The 20468-nt window shown below is 39.5% G+C and overlaps 1 protein-coding gene across 1 annotated transcript in view; it reads right to left on the bottom strand.

Annotated features, from left to right (window-relative positions):
* LOC118227506 overlaps positions 1-17501 on the bottom strand; it is a 32691-nt gene extending 15190 nt beyond the window's left edge. The window contains exons 1-11 of the mRNA XM_035418043.1: positions 17347-17501; positions 15880-16209; positions 15175-15483; positions 14643-14777; positions 14224-14309; positions 13647-13704; positions 6290-6619; positions 5122-5430; positions 4201-4332; positions 3782-3867; positions 3226-3281 (exon numbers count right to left, since the gene is read on the bottom strand). Of these exons, the coding sequence (XP_035273934.1) occupies positions 3226-3281; positions 3782-3867; positions 4201-4332; positions 5122-5430; positions 6290-6619; positions 13647-13704; positions 14224-14309; positions 14643-14777; positions 15175-15483; positions 15880-16209; positions 17347-17398 (1883 nt within the window). The 5' untranslated portion in view covers positions 17399-17501. The remainder of the gene's footprint in view (positions 1-3225; positions 3282-3781; positions 3868-4200; positions 4333-5121; positions 5431-6289; positions 6620-13646; positions 13705-14223; positions 14310-14642; positions 14778-15174; positions 15484-15879; positions 16210-17346) is intronic.
* Between the last annotated feature and the right edge of the window lie 2967 nt (positions 17502-20468).

The raw sequence follows: 20468 nt of genomic DNA, 5'->3' as shown, positions 1-20468 counted from the left end.
CTGATGCATGTTAGTATGTAATTGCTTAGGAACAATACATAGGAGCAGTGTGTCACGGTTGAGGAGGGTGGGACGCAATTGCGGACCGAGGGGATCTAAAAGTTAACCCTGAGGGATAACCACCAAATCGCTGAGCGATAGAAAGGGAAGGGGAAAAACCAAATAATAAAGAGCGAAGTAATCGCTCTCTCCACTCACTGAAACTTCTGTCAGCGGGCTCAGAAAACCAAAAGAAATGAAACACCGCCGCAGCGTAGCTGCCCAAAAAGAAAACCCCCACTAGAAAAACAGAGTGGGGTCACTTACAAAAGAAAAAGGATATTCGCAGCCTGGCGGGTAAAAAACAAAAAGAAAACTAAAGAGACGAGGGCAAAATGTCCTCCACAGCGCAGAGAGATAAACAACTCGAGAAGAAACTAAACGGTGATCAAATCAGGCAGATAGGCTCAACACGGTAACTTCTGCCGATTCTCACACCCCTACACACTAAGAGTCTGACAAACAATGAGTCTGCGCTGAACCCCAGAAATCAGGGGCTACATATAGGCCTCCTACACCTGACCCTCATCAGGGACAATTAGCTCAGACAAATACCTGTGAGGTGCCATCACCTCACCATAGTACTCACACACCTGCCCCTCGTCAGGGTCAATTAACCCGCAGAAATCAGAGAGAGAGGTGCCACCACCTCACACAGTGTTTATCTAATTTTATCTTCTATTTATTTCATGTTCAAACCAGTCCCCAAACATCTTGACAGCATAATGTCACATAATGATCATCCAACTGAGGCCCCAAGGTAAGATTTGATATTTTACCCTTTTCATTGTCAGATTACGTCACTGATGACTGAACCACGGCACTGAGTTACAGGGGGAAACTGTGAGACATGGAAAATAAATATGATAGTCTTGATATATGAGAACATGAGAACAACCACTGCAGAGAAGCACAATGATGACTTAATGTCATGGCAAAACCCAATGACATGGTTTCTGCTTTACTTCCAGTGCCACTAGCGAGTTTGACAGGATTTATGCATCATGTTCCTCATAGCATTTAGCCTCATAACAGTTCATAAAATCATTTTGAAAAAGCCAGAATGTTTGCAGATGATCACCAGGACGACGACCTAGCCTTTTGGGGGAGAGTTCTCTGGTCAGTTTAAACAAAAATTGAACTGTTTGGCCATAATGATCAGCGCTGTATGTATGGAGGAAAAAGGGTGAGGCTCTTAATCCGAAGAACACCATCCCAAATGTGAAACATCATGTTTCATGGGTGGCAGCATCATGTTCTGGCAGTGTTTTGCTGGAAAAGGAACTGGTGCACAGAAAATAGATAGCATCATGAGGAAGGAGGATTATCTAGAAATACTGAAGCAACACCTCAAGACATCAGCTAGAAAGTTAAAATTTAGGTCACTACTGGGTCTTCCAGCAGGACAATGATCCTAAGCATACATCCAAAGTTGTAAAAAAATGGCTTAAAGACAATAAAGTGAAAGTATTGGAGTGGCCATCACAAAGCCCTGACCTGAATCCCATAGAAAATTTGTGGACTGAACTGAAACACGTGTCCAAGCAAGGAGGCCCACAAACCCAGTTCTGCCAGGAGGAATAGGCAAAAATGTGACAAGCTTGTAGAAAGCTACCCCAAACATTTTATTCAAGTTAAGCAATTAAAAGGCAATGCCACCAAATATTAACAAAGTGTATGTAAACTTTTGACTCACTGGAATTCTGATATAGTGAATTAAAACTGAAATCAATCTGTCTCTAATTGATTGTTTTAAAATTACCTCTCGTGTGTACAAAGTAGATACCCTAATTGACTTGCCAAAAGAAATGTATGGTAACATGAAATGTGCGGAGTTGTGAAAAACTGAGTTTGAATATCTTTAGCCTAGGTGTATGTAAACTTTTGGCCTCAACTGTAGGTGCAGAGCAACTGATGAGGTTGTGCTGTATATAGGCACATGAAGTGGACAGGAAATAGAGCGGGTCAGTGTGGGTCTGCAGAAGTAGGGCACTGTGGCGAAACACTATTTGCCGTTCACCATCTCAGACAAAATAGTATGAAACAAAGGCTGAATACCACCATCTGGGCGTGTAGATATCGGTTTACCACGCTGAGTACAAACCGAAGACAAGGTATGCTTCTGAAGAGCTCTGAAAATCGTCTGTGTTTGTCGACATTATCTTATTCTTTTTCATACGACCAACCCTCAGGAAACACAGAGTCAGAAGCTGTGAAACCAGAACAATTAGGGGCTGTGGTGAGGGTGATAAACAGGTGGATATTAATAGTTATTGAGGCTTTGGCCCACCTGGGATTCGCATGAAGTGGTATGCTTCAAGACCCCCTCCCCCCCAACCACAAGAGAACATCTTCCCATATGATATGCCTAACTATATTACAACAGTGTCTCTTGTCACAAGAAACAGGAATCTTAAACAGCTTTGTCATTTTTGTGCTTAGACACAAACTCTTGGCCTGGTGTTTGTGTCTAAGTCTTTAGTACTGAGGCACTGGGATGCATGAAGAGGCAAAGGGCTTGGATTGGGATGGGATTACTTCATCATCTTCAGACAAAGTCACCGATATCATCCACATCAGGGCATTTATTATTTTACTTAAATAATAAGCGAGTAAGACCTTTAGGATATCTCTGGCCTGTGATCTGCCCAACACAAGATCTGTTCAGACGATTAAGACACGTATTGATGGAGACATAATTTTAATATTAATCACAGAAATACTGATAAAATTTCCCTTCATTCATGACAGATGCCACCATACACAGTGAGGATACAAGTGCATGATTCAAAGAACAAATCAGAAATTATAGTAGCAAGCAGCATCTGGAAGTTTTAGACAAGTTAGTTCCATTGTGAAGAGGAATGGATATTCCTGTCATGGTTCATGCTTAGAAGGCAAACTCACTGTTAATGGTAACTCAGTGCTATTGAATGAGCATCTTCAGCCCATGCTAAAGTATTTTCTTCATTCCCGGTGTGTGTGTGGGGGGGGGGGGGGTTTCAAGATGAAAAAAGACCCCCCCCACCCCCCCGGCATGACACTGATGTTATCCATGTGTCATGGCCTTCGCAGCCACCATATTTGAACCAAACTGAGCATTTATGGGGTAAGGGACATAGGACTCTGGCTTTTGAGACAGCCAGTCTATCTTTAGTTGCACCAGTGCAGTTATTTCCATTTCACAATTTATACACAATTTTGGTTTTTGTCTCTGAGTCCAGTCTGTCGGTATCACCTCCCTGTGGCACAGGAAACAACAGTAAACACACAGAAAGGAAGACAAAGATTGTCAAAAAAAATAAAATAAACATGCAGTTATATAAAACACAGCTTTAAGAGGAAGTAGAATGTAGTGTCCACTAAGTTTATATTAAAAATAAAAACATTTCAGTACGTGTGGCCTTCTGCATCTAATATCTGAGCCCTTCTCAGCCTGTACTCCAGCAGTGTAGAATAAATTCCACATTATAGCCCCATTTCTCTGTGTAAGATGGAAATAAAATGAAACGAGAGTAATGCCCACACATAAAAAAATGACATTTAATTCTGTTTTCTCCTTTAATTTGAGACATTGACAAGAAATTAGATGTTAATTAAAAATGAAAATGGTAGCCATTTTGGCGTTTTGTTTACTTGTTTTCTTCAGGTCATTGATCTCTCAGCGGACGTCCAGTGCATGTGTGTATGACAGCGTGTGTGTGCGCGTGTGTGTGGGAGACAAATATTACCCACAACTTACCAGGAGTTGTGTCTTTTTTGAGTGCATTTCTGTGCAAACGTTAGCATACTGTACTTCATTACGCACTCTGTCCACGTTCCTAATACCTTAACAAACAAAAAGCAACATTATCTTTTAAACCCAACACTGCAACTCCCGGGTTTATATGGCAATGCTGCTGTTCACCACTGCCCTATACAAATATGTTATAATACATTACAACACTACTATTCTACAGAGAGCTGTAAAATTCCCCATCTGTGAGACTTGCACTGTCTTGGTTTGTGTCATCACAGAAAAGGAATTCCACTGATTATCCATTCAAACACATTAAATTATACGCATACGCAGACACACTCACACACACACACACACACATCACACAATTATAATCCGTAATGCCAAAATCCAATGAAGATGTCAGTCTCACTTATACTTGCCTGTGTGATCCAGTTTTTTATACTTCAGCTGTTTTACAATGAAAACAACTAATCCAGTTACTCCAATTACTGCTATCACCACCACTGGTATCAGCACTGCCGGTAATATGTAATTCCTTGTTTTGCTTGAATCTGTAAAATGAAAGGAAACACAATTTTAAAAACCACCATAGCTTGCTTTATTGGCATTGAGAGGTCTTTGGTCCTCACGTTGAGAGACAACAGCAACAATCCAAAAGCAAATTCCAGACTTAGAATCAACTCTAGACCTTTGTTTTCTATTTTCTTGTGTATGAACTAATGTTGTAACAACACACAACTGGCCAAGAAACAACTGAGCAGCCAATTGTCCAATTACAATGGTCCATCAGCTGTGCTTGCTGAACACTGAACCAGGAATTCTTAATCTTCTTTGCAATTTCTCGCTGGGAATAACCTTCTTGCCACTTGCCAATATGTTTACTTGGCTCCACACATATAAGCTTAACTCCTTCTTCATTGACATATTTCTTGCAACTTTAGTGCCTATTTTACTTGCACTACAAGCTAAAGTTATTAGGCTACCTGTGGTTAAAAAAAATATAGAGAAGATTTCACTTAATTTCAGCACCCCTCTACCTTCAAATTTCAGAGCAAATTGTGTATAAACATATGATTGTGCCATGCCAAAAAATATGCTAGGTTATGCTATACCAGGTCCTCACTCATTACATGCCCTCAGTACATGGAGTACTGATTCCTGACACTATACCTGGGCTCAGAGGACAGAGCTACATTCCAAATGCAAATTCCAGACAGGCTAAAAGTATTAGGCTACCTGGGGTTTAAAAAAAAAAAGATTTCACTCAATTTAATTTCAATGAAATTGAGTGGCCTCAATGGGGCCCAATGAGCATGGAATACTGAACCCTGATTCTGTACCTGAGCTCAGAGGACAGAGCTCCTCACTGTTGAGTGGGACAGTCTGGTTACTGACTGGGTTTTCAGCCACACAGGTGTAGGCAGCACTGCAGTTTTCTGTCTCCAGAGGGAGAGACAGGGTGCTGTTGAGATCAGGGCTGCTGGTGCTGTATAGTGTCTCCCCCTCCCTCTGCCAGGATAGGACGACCTCTCTCTCATTCTTCACAGAACACAGCACTGAGCAGCTCTTTCTGCACACTGCACTGGACACTGAGCGTCTGACTGAGTGCCTCGGGGTGATGTGAGTGATGACAGGTTTAGGCACTGGAGCTGTGGCACGGGGAGAGAAACAGAACATTACAAAGCCAGAAAATATGATTCCATAATGTGGAATTCCATTTGGAATTCCATTCTAGAGTCCACAATGTTTATTAAGGCAGGTAGAAAGACTCTGGAGTAACAAGCTGAGGTAATTGATTTTATTACATGCCACTGTCTGAAATAATCTGCTTGTTGCTTTTTGTTAAGTTACCTGTATTTTTGGAAGTACTCTTTCACCCATTTACACAGCTGAGTTACCAGTGGAGCCATTCAGATAAAACACGTCACCAAAGAGCACAACAGCACTTGTCTGTGCATGATTGTGTGTGAACCTACTCGATCCCATTACTTCCCTGGAAGATGTGTTTTGCTGGGAATATAAATTCATAATAACAATTTGCATTTGCATTCATTTACTCGGTACAGTCATTTGGGAATGGGAATTTAGCTAGGATTGGATGGATTGCGATGTTTTGCTGGGAAAGCAGACCTGCACTAGAATATTTTTACAGGAATGAAGGAATTCCTTTCTTTATGAATTGTAAAATTATCTTTATATTCTGTTGGAATGATTTAGCATTATTTCAAACAGTTTTCACGGGTGCAGTATATTGCCTAGATAACAACGAGTAGGCTACATTCTTCTGAGTGAAAGTATGTATCTCATTATTTGCAGAATTAATTTTCTGACTTTCCCCTGCCCACCTTCCAAGCCTGACCCTGCATAGAATGTGGGAGGGACATATAGAGAGATGCAGTTACACACAGATACATGCAGGCATGAAATCACAAGAGGGCAGTATGGAAAGGTCTGAAATGAATGCATGAATATTAATAAAAGATACAAACATATGAAAAGTCCACTCACAGTATACTATTAAGTTCAAGTTCTGGTCAGAAATTTTTCCATTGATAATGGTCTGTATGCTGTAAACTCCAGTGTCTTTGCTGTTGAGGTTGCTGATGTTGAGAGACCAAGTCTGTCTGTCCAGCTGCAGTCTGTCTTCAAATGTGTTGCTATAGTCTGATGCAAACTCTCCACTGATCAGCTGAGCTATTATGTTTTTAGAACTATCAGTATAAAATGACCACAGTATCTGAGGGCTAGTCTGTTCTCCAGTAAGATGAGAGTGTAGACTGACGGTCTCTCCCTCTTTCTTGCTCACTGTCTTCACTTCAGGCTCTAAAGAGAGCAGACCTGGAATTTGAGAAATGCAGAAAGCATCAGTTATAATCTCAAAATAAACATGGCAGCAGCCTGCAGATAAAATGAAAGCATTGGCTGATATATTACATTACATTACATTTCATTACAGGCATTTAGCAGACGCTCTTATCCAGAGCGACTTACACAACTATTTTACATAGTATCCATTTATACAGCTGGATATATACTGAAGCAATGCAGGTTAAGTACCTTGCTCAAGGGTACAACGGCAGTGTCCTTACCCGGGAATCGAACCTACGACCTTTCGGTTACGAGTCTAGCTCCTTACCCACTGTGCTACACTCCGTCCATATAAAACACTGAAGCTCTAAAGCACTGCTTTTAGACAGACTACGTTATGGGCATGGAATCAAAAAGGGAGGTCTTTATTATGTAAAGCAGAAACAGGAACAGCCACTTTAAAAATAAGTCATGCACAATGTTTATTTGAAACCAAGCTGGTAAACAATTATATTAAGACACTGCATAAGTGTTCTGCTGCTTGTTTAATTTCAAATTTAATTGAGCATTATTCTTAATACAGGTTATTCACACTGTTGATTTTTGCACTATTTAAGGTATTGTAAAGGTTACAGAGATGGTAGCAAATATGATCATATCATAATCAAGTTGCAAGTTACTGATTACACTAGGAGAGGAACTTCATTTATATTCATTGACGTAACTTAATTGGTGGCAAGCTGTGGCTTGTAACTGTGTTTCACATATTTCTGACAACTACTGTTCCTGGAAATGAACTCTTTTCCATGAAGATTTAAATTGTATCTTTTTTCCCATACAGCAGTATTAGCAGCTGTACCACCATGTATCCTCCTCCTGCTAAATGGCAGAAGCTTAACAGCTGTGGGTTTGGTAAGTACTTAGATGAGAGATCTCCCCAGAAAACTATGTTCTGGCTGGAAGCAGTGATTTTCCCTTTAGCTAAATGAACCCCAATTCCCCAGTGCAGTGATGGGAACACTGTGCTGTAGGATATGCCTTTTGGAGATCTAGGAGATTTATTTCGGATTAGAAGATGCTGATGACCTGAGTAGGGAGTTCCCTGTTGTGCGTGCTAAATTCCCAGCCTGGCCCTCTCCTAATCATCCCACAGTTTAATTGCCTAATTTGTTCTCTTCCTCTCCACCTCAGCTAATGTGTGGTGCACATTCAGGTGCAAAACGTTGCCTGTGCATCACCGAGTGCAACCCATGGGTGGTGGTTAAGGTGAATTTCCCTGGCATCACTGTAAAATTGTATATGCAAAAATATGCAGATTAACATTTGGTAGTCACACACAAACCTACTTTTGACTGTATTAGCATTTACTGCAAAAAGTAGAAAATGTTACTGAAAATGAAGAATAAGGCATTTGAGAACTGTGAATAGTAGGAATATCTTGTATTTAAAAACAGATAAAGGTACAGTGATATATTACTGTGCTTATTGATGAAAACTAGGAATATTACAGAATGTTGAGATGTGTAAAACAGTACATTTAACAAAATGCATTAACAAAATTTATCTAAAGAAATATCTCTAAAGCTAACAAACATGCCAACTCTGGTCCTACAAGCAAAGACACGTTGGCTTGTATTTTTGTTTCTGACATCAAACCGCCATATTAAACAATCCATCCTGTCTCAGCTTGTTAAAGAATGCTGCTTCCTTTAACTGAATAGTCTGTTTAAGCTTGTTTAAATTCACTGATCTGAGTAATGCACCAGAGAATATACCCATGAAGCAGAAAATATTAAATGGAATATGATTCATTATTTGAAGAAGAAGAAGAAGAAAAAAACACAAAACAAACAAAAAAACTAGGTTTTGGGCAGAGTAGTGCAGAAGTGACTGTAACATATCTCCTGGTGATAATTATGAAAAATAGGTATATAAATGATCCTTCAGTATTTCCAATAAAATGAAATCAAGACAAATTAGTACCATTTGGTAAAATGTACGCATGAATGATATGGACCAATCTTGTGGCAAAGCTTTCTGTAAACCACTCGAAAATCAGGACAATTTCAGATACCAAGCTTGTTCCTGGAGTTTTTTACAATAAGGATATTTTTCACAACTAGAATGACTATTTAATTAATATTTAATGACTAAAATGTGCTGTTATCCTTTGTTTCACCAGCCATGCCCAGGCACATATTATGAAAAACACAATATACATCATAAAAGGTATAAGCACTTACCACTGAGGAAGAAAAAAAGAATAAAATGAAGTCCAGCCTTGAAGTTTATCATTGTACAGGAGATTTTGATTCATATCTCAAGTAATTTGCATGTCCAGTTATCAAAGGTCCTGGCCCCCACAAGTGAAAACATTATTTTATATAAAATTTATATCTTGCAAACAAATAGAGTTGCCAGTTGGGCAGAAAATCCCCATCGTTGTACGGGAACAAAGAGAGAGCGAGAAAAAGAGAGAGACGGGGGCGGGTGTATGTGCGCATGTGTGTGTGTGTGTGTGGGGGGGGGGGGGGGGGGGGGGCATGTTGGAGGGTTCTACACACACAGTTATAGTATCAATTTGTGCAGCTGTTTTTTGTCCTTTACTCACTTCCAAGAGATGGAATAAAACACTCTTTGAGATTAGCCCCAGCCCCAGGTTGTATAAAATCTTTTACACCTTTTTTAATGTATTTTGTGCTGTTCCCATCTCAGCCATTTTGAGAGAGATAGAGAAAGAGAGAAGGGGAGAGGAGATTGGTGTGCTAACCAACAAACCATTTGAAACATGAGACCGCTGAGAGATATAGCAGTTTCAATAGGACAAAGCAGCAATTCTTACACTGCTTACAACGAGGTTCAAAATTTCAGTTAAGTGGATGAGACAGGTTCATCTAGTTGCCTCCAGTTCAGTAGCTCACGTTTAAACAATGTTCCCATCTGTATTTTGACTACATTATAGGTAACCAGGTTACCTCTCTCATATGCCTGCCTAGACATGCCCACCCCCACTGTCTCTGCTTCCTGTGAAAGGCTTTATGACCACTGAAAAAAAAAAAAAAAAAAAAACCTGCCAGCCTCAAGGCCCAACATGTGTGCAAGGTGTTAAACACAATTGTTGGAGGGCCGCTGTAGCTGGTGTAAGGGAGCATTTCTCTCCAACCTCTGCACTTCTTTAATACAATCTGCATGCATCAAGAATGTACTCCTCTACATCAATGCCTATGAAATCCATCATTTATTGTTTAGATCATATATTCAGCTATAACCTCGATATAGTTTTGTATGATTCAAACAGCTTTGATATTTCAGTAGTCATTACCCATTTCAATTACATTCATAACATAAGTGACAATCTCGAAGATTTCAGTTTCGTTCTCTATAGCGGTGCCAATGGCGAGAAGCGGTAATTGCATGTGTGTTTTTGGACCTCACTTCCCATAGATCCAACCGGATCCAACCATTGTCGCCTGTGTGACGTCAGTCAGTTGGCACGCTAACTATAACACGTACTATTTACTGAATGAAAAACGGTTGTTATAAAAGTAACGTTATGTACATACTCATTCGTTGTCTAACATTAGGCTAACTCAAGATGTCTTTACACTGCCGAGCCGGGTTAAAATGCCGTAGCAAACCTGGGGTAGAATTAGTGATGATCAATTTCTGCAAATGTTCTTTATCCACTTTTTGCCCGGTATGAACATCTTTACACTGCAGAGAAGAATTTGCGGGATTCGCTGTGGCTCGTGCAATTATGTATCTCACGCACAATAAGCAGTCTTTTTCGTGAATGATTGTTGTGTGGTATTTTTGAAACAACTGCCTTGCAAAATGTTACCCCTGGTGTTTCTGGTTTTGCTAGCTAAACTGTTCGAGAATAAAGCTGAGCTGGGTGTCAAATTAGCAATCAGAACAAGAATAATAAAACAAAAACAAAGGAGATTTCATCAAAAAGGGCATAAAGGCTGAAGGAACATATGAGGAAGCGTAATAAAATAATAACAATGCTAATCCATACTGCCGTATTCTTTTATTTAGTTTTCTCCTGCATGACGTCTTCAGAAATCAGACCCGGCTCTGCTCCACATACCCCGGCTTTATTCCGATCATTATTATTATTATTATTACTTTTCCAAATGCTCAAAGTGCTTTACAGTGAAGGGGAACTCACCTCACCCACCATTATAATATATTGATGAACTCGATGGCAATGTAAATAACGGTAACGTTAAGGCCAGTTCAGATCAATGATTCACAATGAGGCAAAACGGTTTTAGAATGTTGCAGAGAAAATTGCAGCGGTGTGAACTGGCTAGTAGCAGAGCTGTTGCCTGCCCTGAGGTTTTAAAAAACCGTCCTTGTCAAATCGCCAAGTGCAATTTTAGAACGTTGTGGACGTCTTGGAATTTTGCAAGTTGCACCCAGTCTCGTTGCGAATCATTGATCTGAACTGGCCTTAAGTTAGCTACACTGCAACGTTGCAACAAGGTAGCATTGCATTCGAGAGACGGTTTGCGAGGTCGGTACCGGTCGGTAGCGTTAGCTAGCGTTTTTTCTAATTGTTAGCTGACATTAGATTATGTTAATTACATTAGCCAGCTAGTTAACGCAACGTTACCTGATATGAGAGATGGATACTGTGCGCAACGTTGTCTAAACTAATGTTGTCTTTCTTGACATGATCCGGTAGCTAGTGTTAGCTGTGCAAATAGCTATGTAATTTAGTAAAGTTACATTGTCATTAAATGTAATACGAAATCTACATCAACAAATAATATGATCTCTCATGTTACACAAAAACTTTTTAGGGTTCCATAACTCCCTCAACTCCCCCTTTCTCTGTTATTGTAACGCATGCAGACACCGGAAAAAACAGTACGCCGCTCACACACAAGTGAGTTGAAGAGCGAGCCTGTTGCGTTAGTTCCGCCTACCCTCTCTGGCAGACCAACCACTGATGGGTGATGAAAAACGCGTCACTAACTGTGCGCCACTTGTGATTTTTTCCCGGGAATGTCGCCACAGACACCAAGTTTTTTAATCATGAATTATGATAATAATAATAGTATAAATTAATATAAAAATATGCTCAATCACCATTGTGTTACCCAATGCAGCGATAGATAGTGACTTAAAAGACATTTATTTTAATGAAAATCTTCAAGATTATTACTTTAATAGTGTCGGATACAATTCAAACCAAGGTACAAGCAGTCCGATGTTACATTCATACAGCCTGGTCAGTATAACTGTAACAGAGGGGCGAAATAATTGTAACAGTAAAATAAAACACCCTATAGTACATATATGGATGTTTTGTCATGCACATACTGAGCTGAAGTAAAACACATTTTCAATGTACAAAAATGCTCACCCATACAAAACACTGTGTATAAGTCATTAATTAAAACTTAGAAATTCTAGGCCTGCAATTAAAAGTATTGATATCAAAATTGTGTCAAATTACATGAAATAATATTGGCTATGTTAGCTCACACAAATTAAACAAACTGTATTCCAGTAATGCTGCCCAATGTTTACTACATTTTTAAGTAATTGGCCTAAAGTTAAACGTTCTCAGCTACGGTCTAAGGTAAAGTCTAAGGTGCTATTCAGCAGGGTTTTCAGTGTGTGTTTTGCGCACATCCTTTGTGTTCACAGACATTAGCTGAACAAAAATACTATTACAGTCCTATTTTTAAAGTACTGTAGATGGGAGTTTGACAAAGCATATGATTAGTAGGTGTAGAAATGAGAGCAACTGATAAGGTTGTGCTGTATATAGGCACATAAAGTGGACAGGAAATAGAGTGGGTCAGTGTGGGTCTGCAGAAGTAGGGCCCTGTGGCAAAACACTATTTGCCGTTCACCATCTCAGACAAAACAGTATGAAACAAAGTCTGAATACCACCATCTGGGCGTGTAGATATCGGTTTACCACGCTGAGCACAAACCGAAAGACAGGGTATGCTTCTGAATAGCTCTGAACATCTGTCGTGTATATCAACATTATCTTATTCTTTTTCATATGATCAACCCTCAGGAAACACAGAGTCAGAAGGTGTGAAACCAGAACAATTAGGGGCTGTGGTGAGGGTGATAAACAGGTGGATATTAATAGTTTGGCTTTGGCCCACCTGGGATTCGCATGAAGTGGTATGCTTCAAGACCCCCTCCCCCCCAACCACAAGAGAACATCTTCCTATATGATACACCTAACTATATTACAACAGTGTCTCTTTTCACAAGAAACAGGAATCTTAAACAGCTTTCTGTCATTTTTGTGCTTAGACACAAACTCTTGGCCTGGTGTTTGTGTCTAAGTCTTCAGTACTGAGGCACTGGGATGCATGAGGAGGCAAAGGGCTTGGATTGGGATGGGATTACTTCATCATATTCAGACAAAGTCACCGATATCATTCACATCAGGGCATTTATTATTTTGCTTAAATAATAAGCGAGTAAGACCTTCAGGATATCTCTGGCCTGTGATCTGCCCAACACAAGATATGTTCAGACGATTAAGACACGTATTGATGAACACATAATTTTAATATTGATCACAGAAATACTGATAAAATTTCCCTTCATTCATGACAGATTCCACCATACACAGTGAAGAGTCATAAGTGCATGACTCAAAGAACAAATCAGAAATTATAGTAGCAAGCAGCATCTGGAGGCAGCGACAGCTAAGTTTTAGACAAGTTAGTTCCATTGTGAAGAGGAATGGATATTCCTGTCATGGTTCATGCTTAAAAGGCAAGCTCACTGTTAATGGTAACTCAGTGCTATTGAATGAGCATCTTCAGCCCATGCTAAAGTATTTTCTTCATTCCCGGTGTGTGGGGGGGGGGGATTCAAGATGAAAAAAGACCCCCCCCCCCCCACCCCCCCGGCATGACACTGATGTTATCCATGTGTCATGGCCTTCTCAGCCGCCATATTTGAACCAAATTGAGCATTTATGGGGTAAGGGACATAGGACTCTGGCTTTTGACACAGCCAGTCTATCTTTAGTTGCACCAGTGCAGTTATTTCCACACTTGTTTACACAATTTATACACAATTTTGGTTTTTGTCTCTGACTCCAGTCTGTCGGTATCACCTCCCTGTGGCACAGGAAACAACAGTAAACACACAGAAAGGAAGACAAAGATTGTCAAAAAAAAAGAAATACAAGATTGTCTGTTACATAAACACACAGTTATATAAAACACAGCTTTAAGAGGAAGTAGAATGTAGTGTCCACTAAGTTTATATTAAAAATAAAAACATTTCAGTACGTGTGTCCTTCTGCATCTAATATCCGAGCCCTTCTAAGCATGTACTCCAGCAGTGTAGAATGAATTCCACATTATAGCCCCATTTCTCTGCGTACGATGGAAATAAACTGAAACAAGAGTATTCCCCACACATAAAAAAATGACATTTAATTCTGTTTTCTCCTTTAATTTGAGACATTGACAAGAAATTAGATGTTAATTAAAAATTTAAATTGTAGCCATTTTGGCATTTTGTTTACTTGTTTTCTTCAGGCCATCGATCTCTCAGCGGACGTCCAGTGCATGTGTGTATGACAGCGTGTGTGCGCGCGTGTGTGTGGGAGACAAATATTACCCACAACTTACCAGGAGTTGTGTCTTTTTTGAGTGCATTTCTGTGCAAATGTTAGCATACTGTACTTCATTACGCACTCTGTCCACGTTCCAATTGCCTTAACAAACAAAAAGCAACATTGTCGTTTAAACCCAACACTGCAACTCCCTGTTTTATATGGCAATGCTGCTGTTCACCACTGTCCTATACAAATATGTTATAATACATTACAACACTACTATTCTACAGAGAGCTGTAAAATTCCCCATCTGTGAAACTTTCACTGTCTTGGTTTGTATCATCACAGAAAAGGAATTCCACTGATTATCCATTCAAACACATTAAATTATACACATACGCAGACACACACACACACACACATACACACATCACACAATTATAATCCGTAATACCAAAATCCAATGAAGATGTCAGTCTCACTTATACTTGCCTGTGTGATCCAGTTTTTTATACTTCAGCTGTTTTACAATGAAAAAAACTAATCCTGTTACTGCTCCAATTACTGCTATCACCACCACTGATATCATCACAGCAGGTAATATGTAACTCCTTGTTTTGCTTGAATCTGTCAAATGAAAGGAAACACAATTTTAAAAAACCACCATAGCTTGCTTTATTGGCATTGAGAGGTCTTTGGACCTCATGTTGAGAGACAACAGCAACAATCCAAATGCAAATTCCAGACTTAGAATCAACTCAACCTTTTTTTCTATTTTCTTGTGCATGAACTAATGATGCAACAACATACAACTGGCCAGGAAATAGCTCAGCAATTGTCCGATTACAATGGTCCATCAACTGGACTGCTCTGAGTGTTTGCTGAACACTAAACCAGGAATTCTTAAGCTTCTTTGCAATTTCTCGCTGGGAATAACCTTCTTGAATATACTAGGTTGTGCTATACCAGGTCCTCACTCATTACATGCCCTCAGTACATGGAGTGCTGATTCCTGACACTATACCTGGGCTCAGAGGACAGAGCTCCTCAGTGTTGAGCAGGACAGTCTGGTTACTGACTGGGTTTTCAGCCACACAGGTGTAGGCAGCACTGCAATCTTCTGTCTCCAGTGGGAGAGACAGGGTGCTGTTGAGATCAGGACTGCTGGTGTTCAATAATGTCTCCCCCTCCTTCTGCCAGGACAGGATGACCTCTCTCTCATTCCTCACAGAACACAGCACTGAGCAGCTCTTTCTGCACACTGCACTGGACACTGAGCGTCTGACTGAGTACCTTGGAGTGATGTGAGTGATGACAGGTTTAGGCACTGGAGCTGAGGCATGGGGAGAGAAACAGAACATTACAAAGCCAGAAAATATGATTCCATAATGTGGGATTCCATTTGGAATTCCATTCTACAGTCCACAATGTGCATTAAAGCAGGTAGAAGGAGTCTGGAGTAACAATTCGAGGTAATTGATTTTGATACATGCCACTGTCTAAAATAATCTTCTTCTTGCTTTCTGTAAAGCCCAGCTTCCAAGCCTGACCCTGCATAGAATGTGGGAGGGACATATAGAGACATGCAGTTGCACACAGTTACATGCAGGCATGAAATCACGAATATAAAAATATAAAAACACATAAGAATATAAAAACCTGAGTGCAGCATGGAAAGATCTGAAATGAATTCATAAAGATAAAAAGAATTCAAACATAGTCCACTCACAGTATACTATTAAGTTCAACTTCAGCTCTGTAATTTCTACATTGGTGATGGTCTGTATGCTGTAAACTCCAGTGTCTTTGCTGTTGAGGTTGCTGATGGCGAGAGACCAAGTCTGTCTGTCCAGCTGCAGCCTGTCTCTAAATCTCTCGCTATAGTTTGATGCAAACTCTCCTCTGTTCAGCTGAGCTATTATTTTTTTAGAACTACCAGTATAAAATAACCATATTATGTGAGGGCTAGTCTGTTCTCCAGTAAGATGAGAGTGTAGACTGATGGTCTCTCCCTCTTTCTTGCTCACTGTCTTCACTTCAGTCTCTACTGAGCACAGACCTGGAATTTGGGAAATTCAGAAAGCATCAGTTATAATCTTAAATTAAACATGGCTTCAGATAAAATGAAGCATTGGCTGATATAAAACACTGAAGCTCTTAAGTGCTGCTTTTAGACCGTCTGTAATTATGGTTTCAGTCTTCTACAGGCATACGTTATGGGCATGGATTCAAAATGAATGTCTTTATTATGTAGAGCAGGGACAGGAACAGGAACAGCCACTTTGAAAATAAGTAATGCACAACATTTACTTGAAACGTAGCTGGTGTTGGTAATTCAATATGTTACCAAAAACAAGTAAAATGACCGTTATCCCAGGAAGAAGCAGATCAAAAGTTTGTAATAAAAACAGGAAGATTTATTACGCAGCCGGCTACGGGAACAACTCAGCGAGAAAGTTCAAAAAGGTATTGGTGGGTAATTCGTTTTATACAGTTTTCGGTAGATTGATATTTGCATAGAGTGGAATTCTATTGTTGAAAGGGAGCACTGCCTCTGATTGGTGATAAGGGGCCGTGCTTCCTTCTGATTGGACCATTCAAATCCATAATGGTCAATTTGATGTTTTTGTTTCTGACATCAAAATGCCATATTAAACAATCCATCCTGTCCTAACTTGTTAAAAAATGCTGCTTCCTTTAACTGAATAGTCTGTTTAAGCTTGATTAAATTCACTCATCTGAGTAAGGCACCAGAGAATATACCCATGAAGCAGAAAATATTAAATTGAATAATATTCCATTATTTGAAGAAGAATAAAAAAACACAAAACAAACAAAAAAAACTAGGTTTTGGGCAGAGTAGTGCAGAAGTGACTGTAAAATATCTCCTGGTGATAATTATGAAAAATATAAATCCTTCAGTATTTCCAATAAAATGAAATCAAGACAAATTAGTACCATTTGGTAAAATGTACGCATGAATGATATGGACCATAACCACTCGAAATTCAGGACAATTTCAGATACCAAGCTTGTTCCTGGAGTTTTTTACAATAAGGATATTTTTCCCAATTAAAATGACTATTTAATTAATATTTAATGACTAAAATGTGCCATTATCCTTTGTTTCACCAACCATGCCCAGGCACATATTATAAAAAACACAATATACATCATAAAAGGTATCAGCACTTACCACTGAGGAAGAAAAAAATAATAAAATGAAGTCCAGCCTTGAAGTTTATCATTGTACAGAAGACTGTGATTCATAGCTTAAGTAATTTGCATGTCCAGTTATTAAAGGTCCTGGCCCCCACAAGAGAAAACATTTTTTTTTTTTTTTTTAATGTATGACATGCAAACAAATAGTGTTGCCTGCTGGGTTGAAAATCCCTATTGTTGTGCAGGAAGAAAGAGAGAGAGAGAGACATGTGGTGCATGTGGGGGGGGGGGGGGGGGGTGGGGGTGAGTGGGTGGAATAGGATGGTTGCATACATACAGTTGTATCAATTTCTGGGGTGTTTCTCATGTATTACTCATTATACTCAGTATAAAGATGTGGAATGAAACAGTCTTTGAGGGTTGTATAAAGAAAAATTAACTGTAATTGTCTTGCAAACATGCCAAATTTTCCTTTGCAAAAAAATGTTTTTGTATTGTTAATATTGTTGATACTACGTTTGTACATCTGCTTATTCCTTCTATATTTATGTATTGTTGTGTTGCCCCTGCCTTGGCCATCTTTAAAGGGTTTTTTGTGGGGGGGGGGGGGGGGGGGGGGGGGAGAGGGGGGTTCTAATCTAAGAACCATTTGAAACATTGAAACGGCTGCTTTTATTTTCGCTGGAGAAAAAAAAAAAACTGTCAGCCTCAGGGCCCAACATGTGTGCAAGGTGTTAAACACAATTCTTAAAGAGCCACTGTAGCTGGTGTAAATGCCACCCACACCACTTCAGATGTATCTAGCTCCTGTTCTCTCATACACACGTGATACAACATTGTGAATTAGAATTTGGGGAGAAAAAAATGCCCGTGGATATCTGAGCTTTCCATATTACAGACTGTAAAATACATACAAAGCGAATGTAGCCTAAATTAAATATATAAATAAACATTTATAGTATAAATAACATAAATTTAAAAAATCACATTATCACCATTGTTCAGTTTCTCCTTTGAGTCACATCTCAGTTTCGAAGCACATTATAACCTGTGCAAACGCGCAAGGAAGACCGCGAAAGAATACAATGGCATTGAGCAACCAATTTAAGGTGGACCGGAAATTTTTTAATACACGCGTCATCCGTCTATGTGTTTGTCAGCCACTAGATGGGGCCACACGACAATTCTTCTAAGCATATGCTGTCCCTGGTTGTCTAGTGGTTAGGAGCGCCGCGGCGTAGGTTCGATTCGCAGTCAGGGAATGGTTGTTTTCGGACTTCTCGGAGTTCTGTCTTTTCATTGTTAATGCATGCCAATAGTTAAACGCAGTACCAGATTGGTGAATAATTCCTACTGAAATGTTCAAAGTAAACTTTGCTGTGGGTACTGCCATATGTCTCAGTTTAATGCATACACATTAAAAATATGAAGTACAAAGTATTACGAGTACGGTATTTTGTTACACCTGTAAGTCTGTGCTGTTGAGTGTTGTTTGGTATGACCAGGCATCACTATTCTCCTGTAGTTTTCCAACTACCTGAACGACTGCCACCCTTTGGTGGGTGTACCAATAGGCACAAATACACCGCGCCCACATTCCCACCACATAGATCCAGGAGCATCCTGCTCACATTCTGTTCTCTCAGAGACAGTTCTAGCAGAGAATGTTCAGGTACTGGCATTAGCTATAAGGCTTGTGGAAATAAATGGGAGGAACATCAAAACTTCCGTGCAATGCGATTGGCCACTCTACAGATTTTTGGGAGTGTTCAGCCTGTTACCAGCCAAAATAAATAGTAAATCAATGAAGGGAAGCCAACTGGGAACTTACATCAGCCACAACATTAAAACCACCTGTCTAATATTGTGTAGGTCCCCCTCGTGCCGCCAAAACAGCTCTGAGCCGTCGAGAGTTTTTAAAATCATGTGGAAATAATTCACCATCTAACAATATCTTAGCTTTTTATAGCCCTGTAGCAACTAATAAGGCAATAAACTACCAATAGTGTAATAACTCCCAATAATGTAGTCCACTTCAATTTTTTTCTGTAATAAAAACCAATAATGTAATAAGTAGTAGTAGTAGTAGTGTACTTTATTGATCTCCGGGGGGAATTTGCACTATTGCAGCGTCAGAGACAACAAAGTAACACAATCAGATACAAATTTACAGTTGATACAAAATATCAGATACAAATATACAGTAGATACAAATATATACAGAAATCCAAATATACCAGAGGACACCTTCAGAGGTGGAGTCCATGCCTCGACGGGTCAGAGCTGTTTTGGCGGCACGAGGGTGACCTACACAACATTACGCAGGAAGGTGGTTTTCATGTTGTGGCTGATCGGTGTATAATACAACTTGTTTTGCATTCAGGTTTGTTAGATTCAATAGTGAAATATGACACTGAGCAATTGTTTCATAAAATATGGGCATGGACACCAAAAAAGTCAGACACTGAATGATTTGGTTTCCCCCTATTTTGCATTTAATTAGGAATAAAACTGCACATTGCAGTCCGCAGTCCTGTTTGGTACTGTAAGCAGCCTTTAAGGCCACTGATATTCTCACATAATTTGTTGACTGACAGAAGCAGTCTCCCAGCAAAGCAGGTGAAATAGATCCCCAGTTTATTTGGAAGTCTAATTGTTGAACAGAACATTCATAACTACGTCCCTGAAACCCCAATGGCACTGTCTCCCCTAAACCTCTCCATTACTTTGGTATCATGACATCACATTGTATTACTCATTACATTACATGACATTACATTTATCTGGCAGACGTCTTTATCCAAAGCGATCATTGGAACAACTACAAAACACAGGTCCGAAAAGGTACAATATTCTTTTTGTACAGTTGTTCATGGCTATGAACACATTAAAGTCCAGTTCACACAGAGAACATTACTCTGACCTAACCTATGCTAACTTATACTTCTTTCTAAGACTGGAACACAACCTGTTCCACACACACAAAAAAAAAAAAAAACAGGAAAAAACATAATCTAATACATTTGTTAGAGCCACAATGTCAATTTAAAACAAGACAAAAAATGATTTTTTGTTTATTTTAATTTAACTTTTCAAATATGTTATGTTTTGAATTGAATCAGTTCCTCTTGTGGCATTTTATTGTACTGTGTCAGG

Source organism: Anguilla anguilla, chromosome 5, assembly GCF_013347855.1.
Source record: "Anguilla anguilla isolate fAngAng1 chromosome 5, fAngAng1.pri, whole genome shotgun sequence".
NCBI lineage: Eukaryota > Metazoa > Chordata > Actinopteri > Anguilliformes > Anguillidae > Anguilla > Anguilla anguilla.
This window is presented reverse-complemented; position numbering and strand designations above follow the sequence as displayed.